Raw genomic sequence first — 17,407 nt, forward strand, 5'->3', positions numbered from 1 at the left:
ATCCATTGTTGTGAGCCATTTGGCCTGCATAAGATCCTGTGCTCTGAACCAGGGAGTTTAAAGTAAGATTTTTTTTTTATTATACTTGAGGGAAACAATGAGTTCAGCTGCTTATTGCAAGGAGCAATCGTCTGGGGAGACTTAAACTCAATTACTGTAGCCGTTCAGAATGGGAAAAAAAATACAGAAAGAAAGAAAAAAACACACCCGGCGTGTCAAGCAGTGAATAAAAAATTAAAAGATATGAATAATAATCGAGATGAAGCGTATCAAATATTTATTTTTTTTCTGGGCAACAAAGGACTATAATACATTGACAGGCATGGGAACTATTGCCAGCACATGTCTATACAATACAGCTAAAACCGCCTCCAATTTTGGACATTATCGGACAGAACAAGATATCAGATGGTCCCAAAAAATGTTTTTTGAATGTCTTCCAACATTTAAAAAAAGACAATATTCCATTTATTGCTTTTATGGTGCTTCAAGGAGAGAACAAGAGGTGAATTCTGATTGGCACAACACATAAAAGCTCGTATAAAAACGAAAATAGAAACACAAAAAAAAACAGTTCTCCTCAGGGTCTCACTTATGCTCTGTCTCAAATAAAAAACTGAATAAGGATGATATATATAGAGAGAGATGGAAGTTTTATTTCTATTCAATTTGTTCACTTGCTTCAATGTCGCCTCAACATGCTACAAGAGGGCTGAATTGAAATATCCCAGAGAAATAAAAAATACCCCAAACTTCTGTTTTTTTTTTCTAAGAACCATAAAATCACATGAAGAACTAACCGAATATTCAAACCCACTAAAACAGGAGGCACCAGATAAATAAAAAAAGAAGTTTCAACAGACGCACCATATTTACAATTCCCATTAAATTACACATAAATAAATATATACATACATGAACACTGATTCCCTTATATAACCGTGAATCGTGTTGAAATTCAAAAAGTTCAAGTTGGTCGCGTGGAGAGAGAGAGAGTCTACAACTGAAGTCATGACATGGAGCTCTGTGGAATTTCTCTTTGTTTTTCAAGTTTATTATTCACAATACTGATAAGAATTCATCCTCTTTTAGCTTCGTTTTTGTCACAATCGTTAAATTGAGATATAGAGGGCTTCGCTGGGTTTCAGTCCATTCTGTTGCAGCTCATAAAAAAACACGGGGAGTACATAAAAAGTCCTCTGGCTGAGGCAAACACACCTTTTTCCTCGCCCTGGAGCTGTTCCTCTGCAGCTTTTTTTCTTTTTCTTTTTTTAAAAATAACATTTCTTATGGTTCACGTGTTGAAAGGAGAAGAAGAAGATTCTTGCGTCGTTTTCCCGTCAATCCAAAGTGGGATGTAAAAAGAAAACATGTAAAACCGCGCAAGATGAGGAAGTGGCACGTTTAACTTTATCAATAGTATTTATAAGGTATTTATAATATTTATATTGGATGGGTGGGGGCGGAGGGCTGTGGGTCGGTGTGGAAGAAGGGACCTCGGGGTTGGTGTGGCCCCCTCCGTGAAGGTGGGATGGAAACATCACTTTCTGTGCTTCTCGTCTTTGTCTCCGCCTTTAGTGCCGTTATCTGAGTGACTGTTGGGGTTGTTGTTGAGGTACATTTTGTCCATGGCTTTGATAGCCTCGGTCAGATAGTTCTGAAGGGCCGTGACGGCCGCGCACAATGCCGGGGTCCCGAAACCGTGCGAGATTAGACTGAAGTGGGTCAAACAGCTCTGGATTCCTGGTTCGAGGATGGGCTGCGGCCGTGAGTTCCCCAGCGGCGAGCGGTCCTGGGACAGGAGGTCTGTGAACTCTTTGCACACTTGCCTGAAAGGTGGAGAGGAGTGTTAAAGACCAGGGTGTAAAATCACAGCAACAGCAAAAATAAAAATCAAACGAAGAAAAGTGGAAAAATGTGACTTTTTTTTGACTCAGGGGGTGCTTATGTGCGAATTCCTAATGTGCGTAAAATTGCGTAAAAACGCGTAAAATGTGCAAAACAAAGAAAGGGATCGAGTTTACTCGCGTTTTCCTTCTTCAGAATAACTTTTTAAAATACTTAAGACTTTTTTTAAGTTAACTGAAATAATTTTGCCCAGTCTAATGGATTCTAAAATAGCCTAAAAATATACAAATATACATATCCTACTGGTATAAATAAGGAGCATGAATCCAAGGAAGTGGTGTTTCTTTTGTTAAAAAAAAAATTGCAAGGAAACTATTTTCCAACATTTCTTTGAGTTGTTGGCCTTAGTTACTGGATGAAAACTTGTATCTGTTTCTCCATTAGTTAGTGCTTAGCACTGTGTCCTTCTTCTGTTGCTTTGCTTGCTTGTAACACCACAGTTTCACCACAGTTAGTGATCAATACAATCTATCTATCTATCTATCTATCTATCTATCTATCTATCTATCTATCTACACTGTAAGCTTTGAACTTCAACCCCTTTAATAAAAATGAAACCAATAACCAAATGGTACACCATCATTTTATCCTGATAAAAGACCCCTCCATTTCCATGTAACCTACATCTTATTTATTTTTCAGCACACTCTGACTCTATATAAAAGACCCTATAATGTATAGAAAATTGTATTCCGCCATAAAAAAAAACTGAAGTAACGCATCCTCACTCTCCATTTCATGCTATTGGTATTTTAATAACAGACAGGAAGGCTGTAATAAGCGGTTATAGCTGACAGCTGTTTGATTATAGCGGTCCATCATCAATATTAAATGCAGACTTCTGCCTCTCTATGCCTTTTTTATTATAAGCCATGCCCATGTTGCAGTAAACGCAGGGTAAAAATAACCAACAGCAGTGGTAGCGCTGCTGGATGAGACCCAGCTACGTGTCAATGTCACTGAAATCACAAGGCAAACACAACAGCGCTGTGCGTGTGGATGAGGGGAGGGCATGCAACACAACCAACAACAACAACAGCTCACTTTGACTGCACTGTAACAATTTACAATATTAGATTTAATTATTACAAAACAGAGTGTGGAAAAGGGCAAAAATGCAGATTGATATGTGGGAAAAGCGTGCGTAAAAGTGTATTTTACGCACGCATTTTTTCCATATATACGGAAAAAAAATGCATATGTATATGGAATAGAGATGGCCACCCTTTTAATGAGCACACATCAAATATCTTTTCACTACAAAAATCTGTTCACTACTTTTTATCTTTGATAGAAAAATCAAACAACTCAGAAAAATGCAAGAAAATAGAAGAGAAAATCTGTGCTCCAGTATTTGTGTGTGTTTGTTTGTGTCTGGGTGAGAGACAGTGACAGAGGGAGAGGATGCATTCGTTGATGTGACACACTGAAATGTGATAATTGCACTTACTTCGTGGCCAATAGCATGTTTTTTCTTTGGACTTGTTCGTTGGGATCGGTGTGTTGACGGTTTACATATTCAGCTACTGCCTTGGCTGGAAACTCGGTCTCACACACATAACCGAAATCCCTGGCAAGATGGACTGCTTCGCCTTGAGAGAGAAAAAAAAATAAAAAAGAAGAAGAAGAAAATGAGCCTGAGTGTGTTTTTTCTTTATTAAATATGGTTACATCAAACTGGGATCAGCTCACACTCCCTTCTTGGGCTAAAACATGATTAATCTGATGTGAGCAGCGCGTGCACACAGCAGGGTTACAGCACCTGTGCATCAACAGCACTAATGATGATGATTACAAAAATAAAAGCCCTGGAATAGTAATAAGAAAACAGCGCTGTGGGCTGTCAGTACACGTCAGGATCACCCCTTCATACCGTGAGAACGCTTAAATATGGAGCAGGAACAATAAGTGGATATGAAATATAGACGGAGCGTCATGCTTAACACCATGTCATTGATTACCAATGCCTGCACATTATTGAAAGTCCAGCAGATCACACAGGCATGGGGAAGCAATTTTAAAGGGCTATACCTAAATCTCTCTTTCTGTTTCCTGACTCCAGCTCTGAGAATTTCAGGTTTCATTCCGTCCGAGTCTAAACTCGCCCCTCTTCTCTCTCTTTCTGGACTTTTTTCTTCTCCCCAAGTCCTTTGGTTTTAATTTCCTGAAGCAGTTGAGATTTTACTGCGGGGCTTCCTGCCCATAAGCTTCTGCTCCGGAAGAACGCATGCGCCAATTAGCATCAAAGCTCAAGTCCAGTAAACTCGTTTCCATAAAATGGAGCGGATCATAAACAATGACAGCACTTCAGTGTCCCTTCACCCATCCGAGCCCACCACGTGCCACCACCTCCTTATTACCCACATTTCTCCAGGCCTCATTACAACACAGCACCAGATCTGCACCAAGCACTCTGGATTCGGCTCTCTTCCGCAGTAATGATTAACAAGGACCAATGAACCATCTCAGGGTTTCACCTTTGGAAAGCCACTGCGCACCAAATACCACTGCACTGAATAATAAGGTCCAACTCTGCGAGCAAAATGGATTTGTCCATTCGCGTAAAAGCGCACAATAAATGACTAATTTATTCGTTAATAGACCCAAAACATATAGCTCCCAATAGGTCAGCTCCATGCCATTTGCATGCAACGAAAATCTTCACTGAGAGCCAAAGCATGAGAAGCTATTAACGAAAGAATTAAAAATCAGGCCTGCGCCGCCACAGCCAGGCTGTATTAATGTTTGAAACAATGCATGAGGGTTAATAAATCAATCGACTTCTCATCCATGAGGTGAAGCAGCTCAGCGGCGCCCAATAAACAAGCAGCACTCAATAATTAACTGGACTTCAACACAAATTCATCCAGTGCGTAAACTAGGCCAGCCGTGGACCTGCAAGTGCGCTCCTGAAAGCGAGGGGGCCAATAACGCTGCAACGCCACGAGAATCACCAGCACCATTCTATCTCTTTCTCCCTCTCTCTCTCTCTCTCTCTCTCTCTCCACACACATACACGTACATCCTTCATGCTTTATTACTTGCGAGGCAAAGTCGGTCCACATTACACGGATGAGCGCATATGCTGATTTCCAACACGGAGAAAGAAAGAGAGGGAGAGAGAGAGAGAGAGAGAGAAAAAAACTCCCACATTTCAAGCTCCTAATATCGCGGGAGCAACAAGAGTGAGAACGTGATTTAAGGCAGCAGACTTACCTTCGACTAGTGACGTCAGCAAGGTGACGTTGGCTGCCTTGCGTCTGCCTGCAGGTAGATTCAAACCGATTTTATCCAGCTTCTCCCGTAAGGATCTGCCCCCATTCTTGGATTTGGCCCTTGGAAGGAAAACAAAAACACAATGTTGGAATTTCACAATAAAAATGCTTCATGTGTGTCATAATATATCAAATATTCTTTATTATTATCTCCTTAAACTTTGAATTTTAATGTGTATCCCTATGGTGCATATTTGGAACTAATGGCAGCCTTGTTGAGCTTTTTTAATGAGCTCAACTTCAATATTTTTCAAGTCTTTCATTTAAAAATCTTAATGCTTTTCCCATCATATAACCATATAAACATGTCTAAACTGTGTGCAGCTATTTCCTTTTAAATCAAAGTGTCTTTATCGGTTTTGCACATGTAAACAAAACACAAGCTGCCATGCATTTGGGTCATTTCTGCAAAATGCAACCACAGAATCTCCTCCAAGAGATCCCTTTTACACCATTATGATCATCAGTGCAACATCAAAATGATTGCAATCAAGCAAAAAGAGCAAATGATGAGCAACTGAACTAAAAAAAAATCTTAAATCAAGATACAAGAGATTCTGTAAAATATCTAAGGGGTTCATTGTTTTCCACCTGGTTAAGAACTCAGTTGGAGCAGAAGTTGCCACCACATTTTTTATTAATTCCAACTTGATTGGAGTGAATTTGTTTGGCTTCACCCTGCTCTACATCCCCCATACTTGCTATAAATAATAGTTAAAGAGCTCAGCCTACTCCAGCTGCAGACAAATACTGTACAAAATGAATAAATAAAGCCCTACTTAATAGGCAGCACTATTACTGGCTGCGTGTCTGCAGCAGCACTTCAGTAAGACAGTTCACCAGAGACCAATGTTTTCATGTGTAATGCCTTCACTGGGCCTATAGAGCTGGGCTTGAAACAGACTAGGCCTACATTAATTTGAGAGAGGGAGAGGGGGAGAAAGAGAGAGAGAGAGAGGGAGAGAGTAGGGAAGTTAATATGGAATTTAACAGACCTCTCCTGCTTTAAATGCAGGAGCTAGGTGTCATGGTTGGTCGATTTTAATTATTCTTGGTACAGAGAAGCGAGAGAGAGAGAGAATGGATTGGAGGGGAGTGAGAGAGTTTCTACACACACACTCTAAACAGGTAGATATGAAAGGAGATTTTTTTTTTTTTTATTTGACTCACCTCCTCAGCACCCCGCCCAGCAGAGAGGCATTGAGGCACTCGGGCGGTGAGAGGCGTCTCTGCACCTCTGCCACCGTCACCTTGTACTTGGATGTGGAGCTGAGAAGGGACAGGCGACCCGGAACCGAGCAGAAAACCTCGTTGGGGTTTACCACTCCTCCGAAAAGCCCGTCTTTATTTACTGGGACGGCGGAGATGCTGTTGTTCTTGGATAAAGACACTGGACCTATAGCCAGAGAGAAAGAGAGAGAGAGAGGGATGTGGGGAAGGAGGGCGGGGGGAGGCACAGAGAGGGAGAGAGACCGTGCTCAGTGAATTTCATGCAATGCAGAGCCTTAACTAAATGAGAAGGGGGGATTTAGGCCCTGGATTTAGAGTTTAGCACCACATGTGTACTCTTTCAGCAGCAAGGACATGCAGAGAAAGCGAGCAATGGAGGCCTATACATGGAAATAATGCTAATAATTAGGGCTGCACCCATTCCAATACCAAGCTTGACTTATAAAGCATCACAATATGATCAAACACGATTCGATACACTTTATCGTCCCCTTGGGGAAATTTTACTTGGAGTCAAAGTGCTGCAAACATTCAGCTGAGAAAAGGGAACAATAGAAGCAAAAACAGCAATCCACATGTTCATGGTTTTGCAAATACAAACAAAAAGACCACAAACAGCATTACATTGCAGATTAACCGTTTCGTATGTTGCCTTATTTTGTTTTTTCTTTGGTGTGTGCTCTCATGTCTCAGAATTGGCAATACAGTGCTCAGTATTATTCCACAGCAAAGCTGTAGCCTCTTATAATTTAAGTAAGAGCTAAATTGGAGCAATGTTTACAGCTTGGGAATATTTTAACTCAAATGAGGATGGCTAAAGTAGAGCAGACTGCACTATTCACTGATAAGTAAATTTATTGTAAATTGTAAATTTAATTTATTGACAGGATAGCCCCTTGAGATGAATCATCTTGTTTTCAAGGGGGTCCCAATACATCAATAAGAGGGAATAGAATATCTGATGGAAATAAAACAGCCTTCAAAATAATTCTAAGAACTGTGTCGCCATATTTAGGTCTGAAAAAAATGCCATCGGTGCATCCCTACTTTGCAGCAAAAACAAATGTTTGTGTGTGCAGATAGAACCATAAATACCAGCGCTATTAGGGATGATTCGATAGCGAAAAAAAATCATCAACATATCTGTTCTTTATCCCAAAAGCAGACACATATATGAAGCAGCAGCAGCAGTATCTGCGCGCTCATGCAGCATGTTTACGCGCCCGGCACAAAGCAAACCACACCAACCGAGAGATTTGGTAAAGTCTACCAATTTTGACATATCCTGGTATCCAGCAAAACACCGTTACCCGTGTGTGATTTCACACCGAGTGGGGAGGGAGTGGAGTGTAGGGGGGGGTGGACTGAGCACCACTGGGCTTTCCACCGTTTTGGTGTGCAGTAACCGGAGACAAAGGGGACTGTGCGCCTTTGGATAGATCACTTGTGACATTAATGGCTCAGGGGAGCCTAATAGAGACAATAGGAGTTAAACGAACTCCTGAGATTACTAATATAAGAAGCCAATTATCATGTTGATATGCAGATAGGCAGACTCAAAAAGGAAATAAAGGGATAAGGACAGATTTAGAAGCAGAATAAAGAAAGAAAATGGCGACGAGAGGTTTAAACGTGAGCATTGAAAGGCCTCCCTTTTCCATAACAATTTAATTTTCACAGCAAATAAAAATATGAAAGCTATGCAATCCAAAAAACTTCAATTTAGCTGTAAGTGAATTCTCCTAGCCGAGTATGCCCTCTCCAGATGACAGACTCTGCTCCATCCTGCGCTTACAACTTCCATTTTAAATTTGACCATGCTGTGTGATTGCAGCTATTGGCTTTCTCCAGCATAGGATCGTCTCCAGCTATAAGGGCCCTGTATCTTTGACCATCAATACCACGGGGCCTTCAAAGCCCAGCAGCTCCACTCATCTCCCCGCTGCTCTGAAACGCTGACAGTAAATTCCATCAGCGAGAAAAAAAAAAAAGGTGCAGCCAGTTTGATGCACTTGGAAAGCATGTAATGAAAAATAGGCTACTGCGTATTAGGATCAGTCAGGCATTACCGCATTGCATCGAGTTCTCTCGAGCAGAATGGTGAATGGTGTGCTAGTGCATGTGTGTGCGGTGCAGCTTGCAGGAACATGCATGATATCTCGGAGGAAATTGCTTACCTTTTTTAATTACAGTCTGGTCGGGAATGTGGATTCCTTGATCCTCAACAGGCTGTGACACAAACGCACAAAAATGGACAATTTTAGCATTCAGAATATCAGCCTGTGTCCCTGCGCAATACTTGATGCATGTGCGCAAACAAAAGCCCGACACAATTAGCAACAATCAGCCAACGTGGATGCTCACGAGGCCCATACCTGTGTTATTATTGTCCCTTCATGAGCGCATAACACCAAACCAGACTTAAATAACGCTGCTGTGTCGCCCCATAATCCTGACCTAATTTTGCCCTCAGATTGGCTCCACTCACAAGGAAACTTCTAATCTAGATTGGATAGTAATTACGGCGGCGCAGCCTATTACAGGCCTATGAACTAATTAGAGGATTATTGGTGTTTGTTTCTGATTCAAAAGTGGAAGAATACTCCGAATAAAAACAGGACTTACTGACAATTTCAGCGCGTATTCATCATGCGTCTTTACTGATCGTGGCTGTTAATTGAACATATTGCATAATTCGACCTCTAGTGTGCAAGCAGTAACCTTTAATGTTGACTTCTTTCTGAAAATGCAAGACGCGGGTTATATTTGCAATAACTAAAAAGCAAATAAAGTCAGAAAACGTGCCATTACGCACGTGGAAACGCGTGCGCTTTGTTTTTAATCTATTTAATTTAATACACAAGCTGTAAAATCCATTAAATTAGATGTAATTCAGTAACTTTCATTCTGATTAAAATGTTTATTTTTAAAATTGAAATAAGGATCATGAATAAGGCTGCTTCTCTTGACAAAAATAGAATATAAATACAACATGGTGCGTAAAAGGATAAAATCAGTGCGTGCCAAAGAGCAGGAAATTTTTTTTTATATCTTAAATTAGGAAAAATTAAACACTACACTTCCAAAAACATCAATAAAATGGCGAGGCTTTGTTTATGTGGATATGAATTAAATTTAGGAGTGGAAACTGATGTTGCTGATATCATTTACAATATTAAAATTGGTTAATTAGTTCTGTGTGATCTTTTTTATAAGATAATGCTGGACACAACGCCTTTCAATGAAATATTCCTATTTTTATCCATTTACTTCCCACGTATTTGTATTTTTACAGGAGTATGCCCAGAAGACACATGCGTAAAAGTCTGCCTCACCTGAACGTCTTCTAAAGAGTGAGGTATTCCATGGATTGGGATAGAGTCTGACAGTCCCGTATCGATGCCGTGGCCGGACGGTAGCAGCACTTCCCTGCGGTACTCCCGGCACAGCTGGTGGGGCAGGCTGCGGTGCTGGTGCAGCAGGCCGCTGTCCTGGCTCTGCCTCTGGCCTGGCCAGCCCGGGTGCTGCGGCTGTGGCTGGGCGTGCAGAGAGTTGAGGGAGTACGGGTCGTTGACGTGCGAGTAAGGGTCCTGAGACTGCGGGTAGATGGGCTGGTAGGGTGGGGGGAAGTACGGGGGCTGGAAGTCCGAGTTGGGCGTGTGAGAAAGCGGAGGGGCGCTCGTGTAGGGACTCTGGCCCACGCCGCCCAGCTGAGGTAGCCTCGCTGTCCCGTTGCTGGTGCCGTCGTGACGGTCCTGGAGGGGAAGATTGGAAAGAAGTGTGAGGACATGGATATCAGAAATTCCTGTGCGTGATTTCAATCTTTTTTTATCAGAATGCTCTGCGGGCTTTTTCAAACATGGCCTGAGTACGCAGCAATAACAGCATGTGTCGAAAATTAAATTATTCTTTTTTTATTTTAAAACAGGAAAGCCAACAATAAAACGCACTTTCGTCTTGTGCGTAAAAATAAAAAAATAAATCATAAATCAAACCAAAGGGGTTTAAAGTGTTAATAAAATAAAACATTTAACTCCGAGGTGGAAATACCCTCAAATACGTAACCGAGCAAAACATAATTTGAGCATTTTCTCACACTTTTTAAGCCTGCAAGCTTTACCAAACATTATTCAGCGATAGAAAATGGATTCAATTAAATTCTGAAACACAACAAATTCGATTGTTCTGACACGCTAAGGCTCCAGCAACTTACCATCGCGGAAAAACTGTGCACTAACATCTGAAAGGTATTTTGATGCGATTCAAGAGAAAAGCAAACAGTTCGAAAAGATCACTTTGACTTTTCGGGGGTGAGCGATGGGAATTAACCAGCAAAACAACCCCAAAAAAATGAGCCCCCAGAAAAAAAAAAAGACTTCTTTTCTCCTGTTAGATCACGCTGGCCCCGGCGCTCAGATATGTGCCACAGCAGCTGGACGATAATCCATCAGAAATAAATGCTTAGATCCCCGCTGCCCTTCATTTGGGGCTAAAAATGCAGATATTCGGCGTTGCTGGAGGATTGTGGTGGAAAAGTTTCCCCTCTTTTTCTCCCTGCTCTCCTGGCTTCTATCACAGTGCTGCCGTCCCTTCGCCTGAGCTCATATTAGCAGAAGAGCCGCTTCTTCTTCGTCTCCCTCTTGGACTCCTAATAGAGCGCATTCATGACTATTAATATTACAGGAATACTTAATAATAAGGAAAGAATGGTCGGAAATCGGGCGTGAAGCGGAGGACGCAACTCAAGGCAGGAGTCTGCGCTCAAATGACGTCCATTGAAAGGAGGAATCAGTATATCTAATCAGAGATGGGGAGAGAGAGGGAGTGAGAGAGAAGGAGGGAGTGAAAGACTGTGGAGGGAGTGGAGAGAGAGAGAGACAAAAAGAGGGACATTCACTCCCGTCTGACGAATCAGAGAGAGAGGGAGGGGGGGGGGGGGGGGGCATTTTAAAAGGGTCCCAGGGCCAAAAGTGAAAGAAAGACATAGGAATGAAGGAAGGTGGACAACCGATTGGAGAAGAAGAAGCAGGAGAAGCCGTGGAAGGAAACAATGTGCACCTCTGAACTGGGTGAAAATCCAGCAGACGACGCTATGGGCTCATTTCTACCTCTCTTCCCTTTGTTTTCCACCTCAGACTCCGACAGCGAGCTCTCCTCCATGGGGCTCCTTTCTCTCCTCTGTCAGCGCCGAATTAATCCACCGATTCCTCCTCGACTCCCAAACCTTACTAACTTTTAATCAGATCAGTAAAAATCGGAGAAAAATAAACTCCCAGTGTAAGATAGGGCCGCGCGGATCTAAGCGCTCTAACTTTTACGCGCGGCTCACAGAGCTCCACTCCCTTTCCTGCTCGCGCATATTTTTTTTTTTTTTCAAATTACGAAACAACACGCTGTGAACGGATTTCGATGGCAAATTTTAATTTATTGCATCGATACCAGCGAGTAAACATTTGCTTGTAAATTAAAACAATGAGAACGACATGAGCGCGGAGGTGGCCAGCTTTTGTTTTCCTGCTCCCGGCCGTCCCTATCCTCCCAGGACGCGGGCGAAAAACACGTCCGACAGGCTCCTCCACTCCTAAACAAGTCCCTGATATTAGTGCCAAACTTTGTCTATGCCCATAACAACAATCACTCAGTGTATGCACTTCACACATACATGCACACACGCGAAATCTAACAGCTCAAGTTGCAGCGATATTAAAAGTGTCCATGGCATTTTAGCAGGAATAAAGCAGGCTGTGTTAGCGCGTAAGACTCCTGTATTTAATTTTAATTGCATGACTGGTAAGTCTATATAATTATCATTTTTATTCTTAATATAGAAAATATTTTTCAAAAAATATTTTTTTGCAATATAGCTTTAAATAAAGACATGGAATTAAATGTGTGGCATGCAACGACTGTCAAAATAAATCCTAGTATGGATGACAACTTTTACGCATGAAGCAAAAATTAAAAAAGGAACATTTCAGTAAATTTTAATACATATATTTCCTAATGTTCGCCTATTTTTTTTTGTCTAAAAAATACACAAATAAAAAACAGCCACATGTAAAAATAAATCAAAGCTATCCATATATTTACACTTCCACTGGATTAATTGTTTTCCACACCATGTGTCAAAATAATGGCATATATGGATCATAGCAGTGCAACACATGCCCAAAATAATAATTGTGGATAATTTAAAAATTACTTAAATAAAATTAAACATACCATAAAGGAGCCCCTTACCTCGCAATCTTCATATTTAATGTTATCAGTTAATTTCCAAAGCATTTTCATGGGTTGCAGAGGTGGATATTGAGTTTAGGTATCGCCTTATAGTCTTGTTTTCACTCAGTGAATTGTGCTCCCCGCTCAGAAAAACTACTTTTATTGAAGCTGTGGGCTGCTGTCTGTCTTGCGCTCTGAGGTCTCCCTCTAATGGTGGAAGTGAAGGGCTGGAGCAGCTCTGTAATAACACTGGCACAGGGCCTCATTAGCATATCAACAGCCGTTTGATTCCCCCCCATCTGCTCACACAACACCAATGGACAGCGCACAGGTAAAAACTAAAGCAGACAGACACTACACGCGCTTATTATTTCTACTGTTCAGTGAGGTGCATGTTTGGAGAGGGGGGGTTGTAGTCATGCATGGGGACCTGCATGCACCTGGGATGGTTTCTAGTGGAGTTTGGCATCTCTTAATGGAGATCTAAAATCACAGGCATGACATAATGACACCTTTATCACTAAAATGCAAATTTTTGGCAACTTTTTTGGCACTGATTTGGTGCTTTATGCGTCTTAGTTTTGCCAAGAATGACATGAGCGCAGCATGCCTATGCAAATACAACCCTGTCACACACTTTGTTGCCAGCCTTGATTTTTTTTTAACTCTAAAACTGTTATTTTAATCCCATTGAGAGTGAAGACCTTGAGAGGCTATTCTCTAAGTGTTATGTTAAAAAGGTGAGCCATTCGGAGCGGCTCTACAGGTCCACTGACTACCTGTAAGGGCGCAGGCTTTGGAGAGGGGGGGATGTAAATAATTAACACAACAACATGGCCTTGTTTCATTTGAATGAGCTGCAGGGAGAGCCTGGCTCTGCCCTGTCGCCGGCCGAGCCCTCACCTCAGCAGGTCGTGGGTCAGCAGACAGGTCGCCAGCTCTGCAAGGCGTTGGCCCCTGTGCTTTAAAACCTGGATTACCATTTTTGGTGGAGTTCCCTTTTTAAAGAAGCAGTTGTTATTAATGAGAAGGGGGAGATGAAACTGGCTGACAATGACAGCTATGCAGGCGAGTGTCTTTCTGCTGGTCAGGCCAGGTTGGCTGAGGTTTTAAAGAGAGAGAGGAGTGTTTTTGTTTCACTGAGAATCTTCAGGAAAACAAGGGCAAGATTTCAGTGAAGTGAAGAAAATCTGCCAACAAGGGAACTAACTTTAAAACATGGGATCTAATTTTAAAAGAGCAAGTTCCATATGTATTTTACGCACAGATACGCACGGCGTAATTTAGAGTAAAGGTCGAGTTTCTTCAGAGTTCTCCTTTTGACAAAATCATGTCATGTCGTGCCTGCTTCGACATATTTCCTATTTGTCCTCAAACACATCTGTGGATGTAAAACGCGTCCTTACACTCAACACCAACATGCGATCATCGTCCTCGGCTTTTCAAGGCAAAACAAAGAGATGAGCAGTTTGACATGGAAGCGCAAACAAACTTCAAATCAAACTTTGTTGTATGATCTCCTCACAGATAAAAGAACAGAACACCAGCTCTCCAGCACCTCCTTTACCAAAACATTCTGCGCTTTTTGCGCAGCCTCATCCAACAACAAGTCGACACTTTGACACTTTCCACTGATTTCCACCTCCGTCTCTTTGTCTTAAAGTAAGCACTTACATACCTGCCATTCCCCCATTTTGCCCATAATTGACATTCTTTGTCTTCCGCTGCCTTTGGAGGATTTTTTTTTTTCTTCTCGGTCGATCCGGTGCCGATGTCTATATCATTGAGCCTTCGAGTCCCAGGGTAAACCTTTCACTTTTTACCTGGTTCGGATCGACTCACCTGGCGATAAAAACGGTGCGGGGCCACCTGGTGACGCATGCGCAGTGTGACGGGTGTGGGCGAGAAAGGAGAGACTACCTGAGTAAAATGGGAAAGCCTTTTTGTGTGGGTGCTGTGTAGGCCTGAGCTGTCAGAGCGTGGCATCTTTGATCGTCATAAAAATGTTGATTGCGGGAAAAATCCACACACTAATAATTCGAGGAAGATGCGCAATCACAGCCAGTGATTTCACATACTGAAATCCAGGAGAAATGTGCTTTAAAAGGTGCCATATATTTAACTTTTTTACACCAGGGCATCTGAAATCAACTGTTATTTTTTTATAAGAAAAGAGAATAAATGCATTACGTGCGTCAAAAGCAGGTGAATATGATGGAGTTTTAATCCTTGTTCCAGGGGAAATAAATAAAGATGACTCAATAGAGCAAAAGCTGAAGCTTAAAGGAAAGAGGGTGAGAAGAGCAGAAATTATGGTGAATTAATTGTTTCTTTTAAATTATGTTAAAGTTAAAATGACATAAGTGTTCTGTGCGTAATTGAACCTTTCTCCTTTCTTTCCAAGGTGCCAAAAAACACAATTTCTCATCACCAGTGCAACTGTATCGAGTTAAAAACTTGAAGGTTAACTGCCAACATCATTACTTTCACACAGAACGCTACCCTGCTATTGTGAGCCTCATTATTTATTTATCCACTGTTTATTTCTAATACATACTTATGTAGACCCCTCCGGCCATGAGCGAATGAGCTCCCCCTCTGTCTGTCTTTCACACGCACACACACACACACACACACACACATAGAGAAGAGAGCAACACGTGCGCTCACATAGGTGATAATGGTGAAAGCTTAAGTCCAAAACCCCCTTTCTCCTCTTTCAAGTTCCTGACGGCGCACACAGGCTGCAGATGGGACGCACAGTGCGCTGCACCTCGCTGGCACACAGCTGCATGGATGTTTTCTCACATCAAACACTCACATTAAAAACAGTCAATGCATGCAGTGACCAAAAACATGCTGAAAAATACTTTTTATTGTGCGTTTTTTTTTTTTTTTTCTCCTGTAAAAATGTTGGGGTTTTTTGGTGGATTCCAGAGAAAATCTATAGATTCCTTTGTGGTGTTAATATTTAAAACAAGCCTTCATGTTTGACTTCAAAGGCGAACACATTTTAACTGCGCACACAATACCTGCAGCGATATAAACCTTAGCAGGACTGGACAAAAGAGAGGGAGGTTGAGGAGGGGGGGGGGGGGATCAGAAATATTGTTTGGGGCTCTGCGCACTAAGGGAGGAGTAGAAGTTTTAAAGCAGAGCTGTCTGAGAGTGGGTTAAAGAGCGGGGTCCCTTTTGAATATCCAGCCTGTTTGTCTAGGGCTCGGTTTCAACCACTTCCACCAGAGCTGTGCGGGCCTGCGGCAACATTCAGCTCCTTAAAACTGCGAGCTGGGTTTAATAGGCGCAGGCAACGGCTGCACCTCAGGCACTTTGAACAGCCATTTATATCTGCACAAATGACACCTGAGTACAATTATTATTATTATTATTATTATTATTATTATTATTATTATTATTATATTTTTTCTGAATTTGTTTTCTTTAGTGTGTGATGATATTTTTTGCTATGTTAATTCTTATCCTGATATTTATACTCATATATTTCTGCTTTAACTCCACACACTTCATAATTCACCTTATAAGATGAAGCCTTATAGTAAATTTGTAAATCCTGCCGAAATTTTAGACCCACATATCTGCTGTAGATACTGGCAAAAATGCCAAAAATTCACTTTCTGGTCAATTATCTGCCAAAATTGATATCATACCAGTAATATCTAATGTCCTTAAATGATTTATATTGTGTCTTTGTGAATAAAAAGCAAAGTCCTGTCCTGGAGCTGCTATTTTTGTATAGGAAAAAACATTTATTATGAATTGGCCCTATATAAAGACAGACTGCTTGGCTGTAAGGTTGATTGGATATTACCTGTGTAAAAATGTTCTTTGTTAATAAAGTTTGACTACTTTGTGTGTTTTGGGGGGTCGATGAGGGGGTTTGGGTTGAACGTGCCACTTTTCAAAACCTGCAAAGTCTCAAGCAAATCTCCGTGTGTAATTACGCATCAGTCTCCTCACCGAGCGTGTTATAAATAGTCAGGGAGGTGTATTCCCTTATTGTTCAGTAATATTGATCTCTGAGTGGACTCATCTGGGTCCTGCACTGATGTAAAAGTTGAGTTGCATTTGTGCAGTGGTGGTTTCAGTCTGCTAATTTGCTCCATTTTTCCGTGCGTAAAGGACACGTCACCTGTAGTGATTGTAAAGAAGGTCCTGCGTTGCTTTCTAACAGTTATAGATTTTGTGTCCTGTAACTACAGCTGACGGTCTCAGGCCCATTGTATGAAACGCTTCTTCCCCCCATGGATGATAAATGGAGCTGCAGCGCCACCCTGCTGCCATAGAGGAGCAAGGACGCGCCGCTGGTGGATTTGAGACAATATTGAAGGTAATTGAAACCAAATGAGAATGTGTGTGCAGCGTGTATTCCAGTCAGATAAATTGGTAGATCTATGTCAGTAAAGTAGAAGATGGTCGTTAAGAGCGTGCGCCGATTATTGAGACATGAAGGAAGCCCATTGGTCAATATACAAGGAAGTATCAGAGTTATTTATCTGCCTACTTGACTGTAAGATACTTTCAGGCAACACCGTTTGGGCTTTTTTCAATCATTCATAACTATGATCATCTAAATTTCTTCATGAAATGTATCACACCCAAATAACAGAATGTGTCTCAATGATCAGTTAATAGGGCCCCAACATCTAAACACATATTCTGGAGCAGTGGAAGGAGATGTGTTGGTGTTTGGCCAAGGATCTACAGCAAAAATATCTTACCTATCATGAAAAGTAGTTCTGCGACGCTTTTGG

The 17,407-nt window shown here is 41.6% G+C and overlaps 1 protein-coding gene across 2 annotated transcripts; it reads right to left on the reverse strand.

Annotated features, from left to right (window-relative positions):
- Nucleotides 1–260: 260 nt before the first annotated feature.
- Nucleotides 261–14,410, reverse strand: tfap2a (transcription factor AP-2 alpha). 2 transcript variants are annotated; one of them, XM_041813729.1, is made up of 7 exons: nt 14,314–14,410; nt 9,749–10,168; nt 8,591–8,642; nt 6,354–6,579; nt 5,125–5,243; nt 3,359–3,500; nt 261–1,829 (listed from the first exon to the last, which is right to left on the reverse strand). In XM_041813729.1, the coding sequence occupies exons 1-7, from the start codon at nt 14,344–14,346 to the stop codon at nt 1,541–1,543; spliced, it is 1,281 nt and encodes a 426-aa protein (XP_041669663.1). In that variant the 5' UTR covers nt 14,347–14,410; the 3' UTR covers nt 261–1,540. The 2 variants fall into 2 exon arrangements, with proteins under 2 accessions (XP_041669663.1, XP_041669664.1); XM_041813730.1 differs by lacking the exon at nt 14,314–14,410 and adding an exon at nt 10,627–11,246.
- Nucleotides 14,411–17,407: the final 2,997 nt, after the last annotated feature.

The sequence above is a fragment of the Cheilinus undulatus genome, linkage group 19, assembly GCF_018320785.1.
Source record: "Cheilinus undulatus linkage group 19, ASM1832078v1, whole genome shotgun sequence".
In the NCBI taxonomy this organism is placed as follows: domain Eukaryota; kingdom Metazoa; phylum Chordata; class Actinopteri; order Labriformes; family Labridae; genus Cheilinus; species Cheilinus undulatus.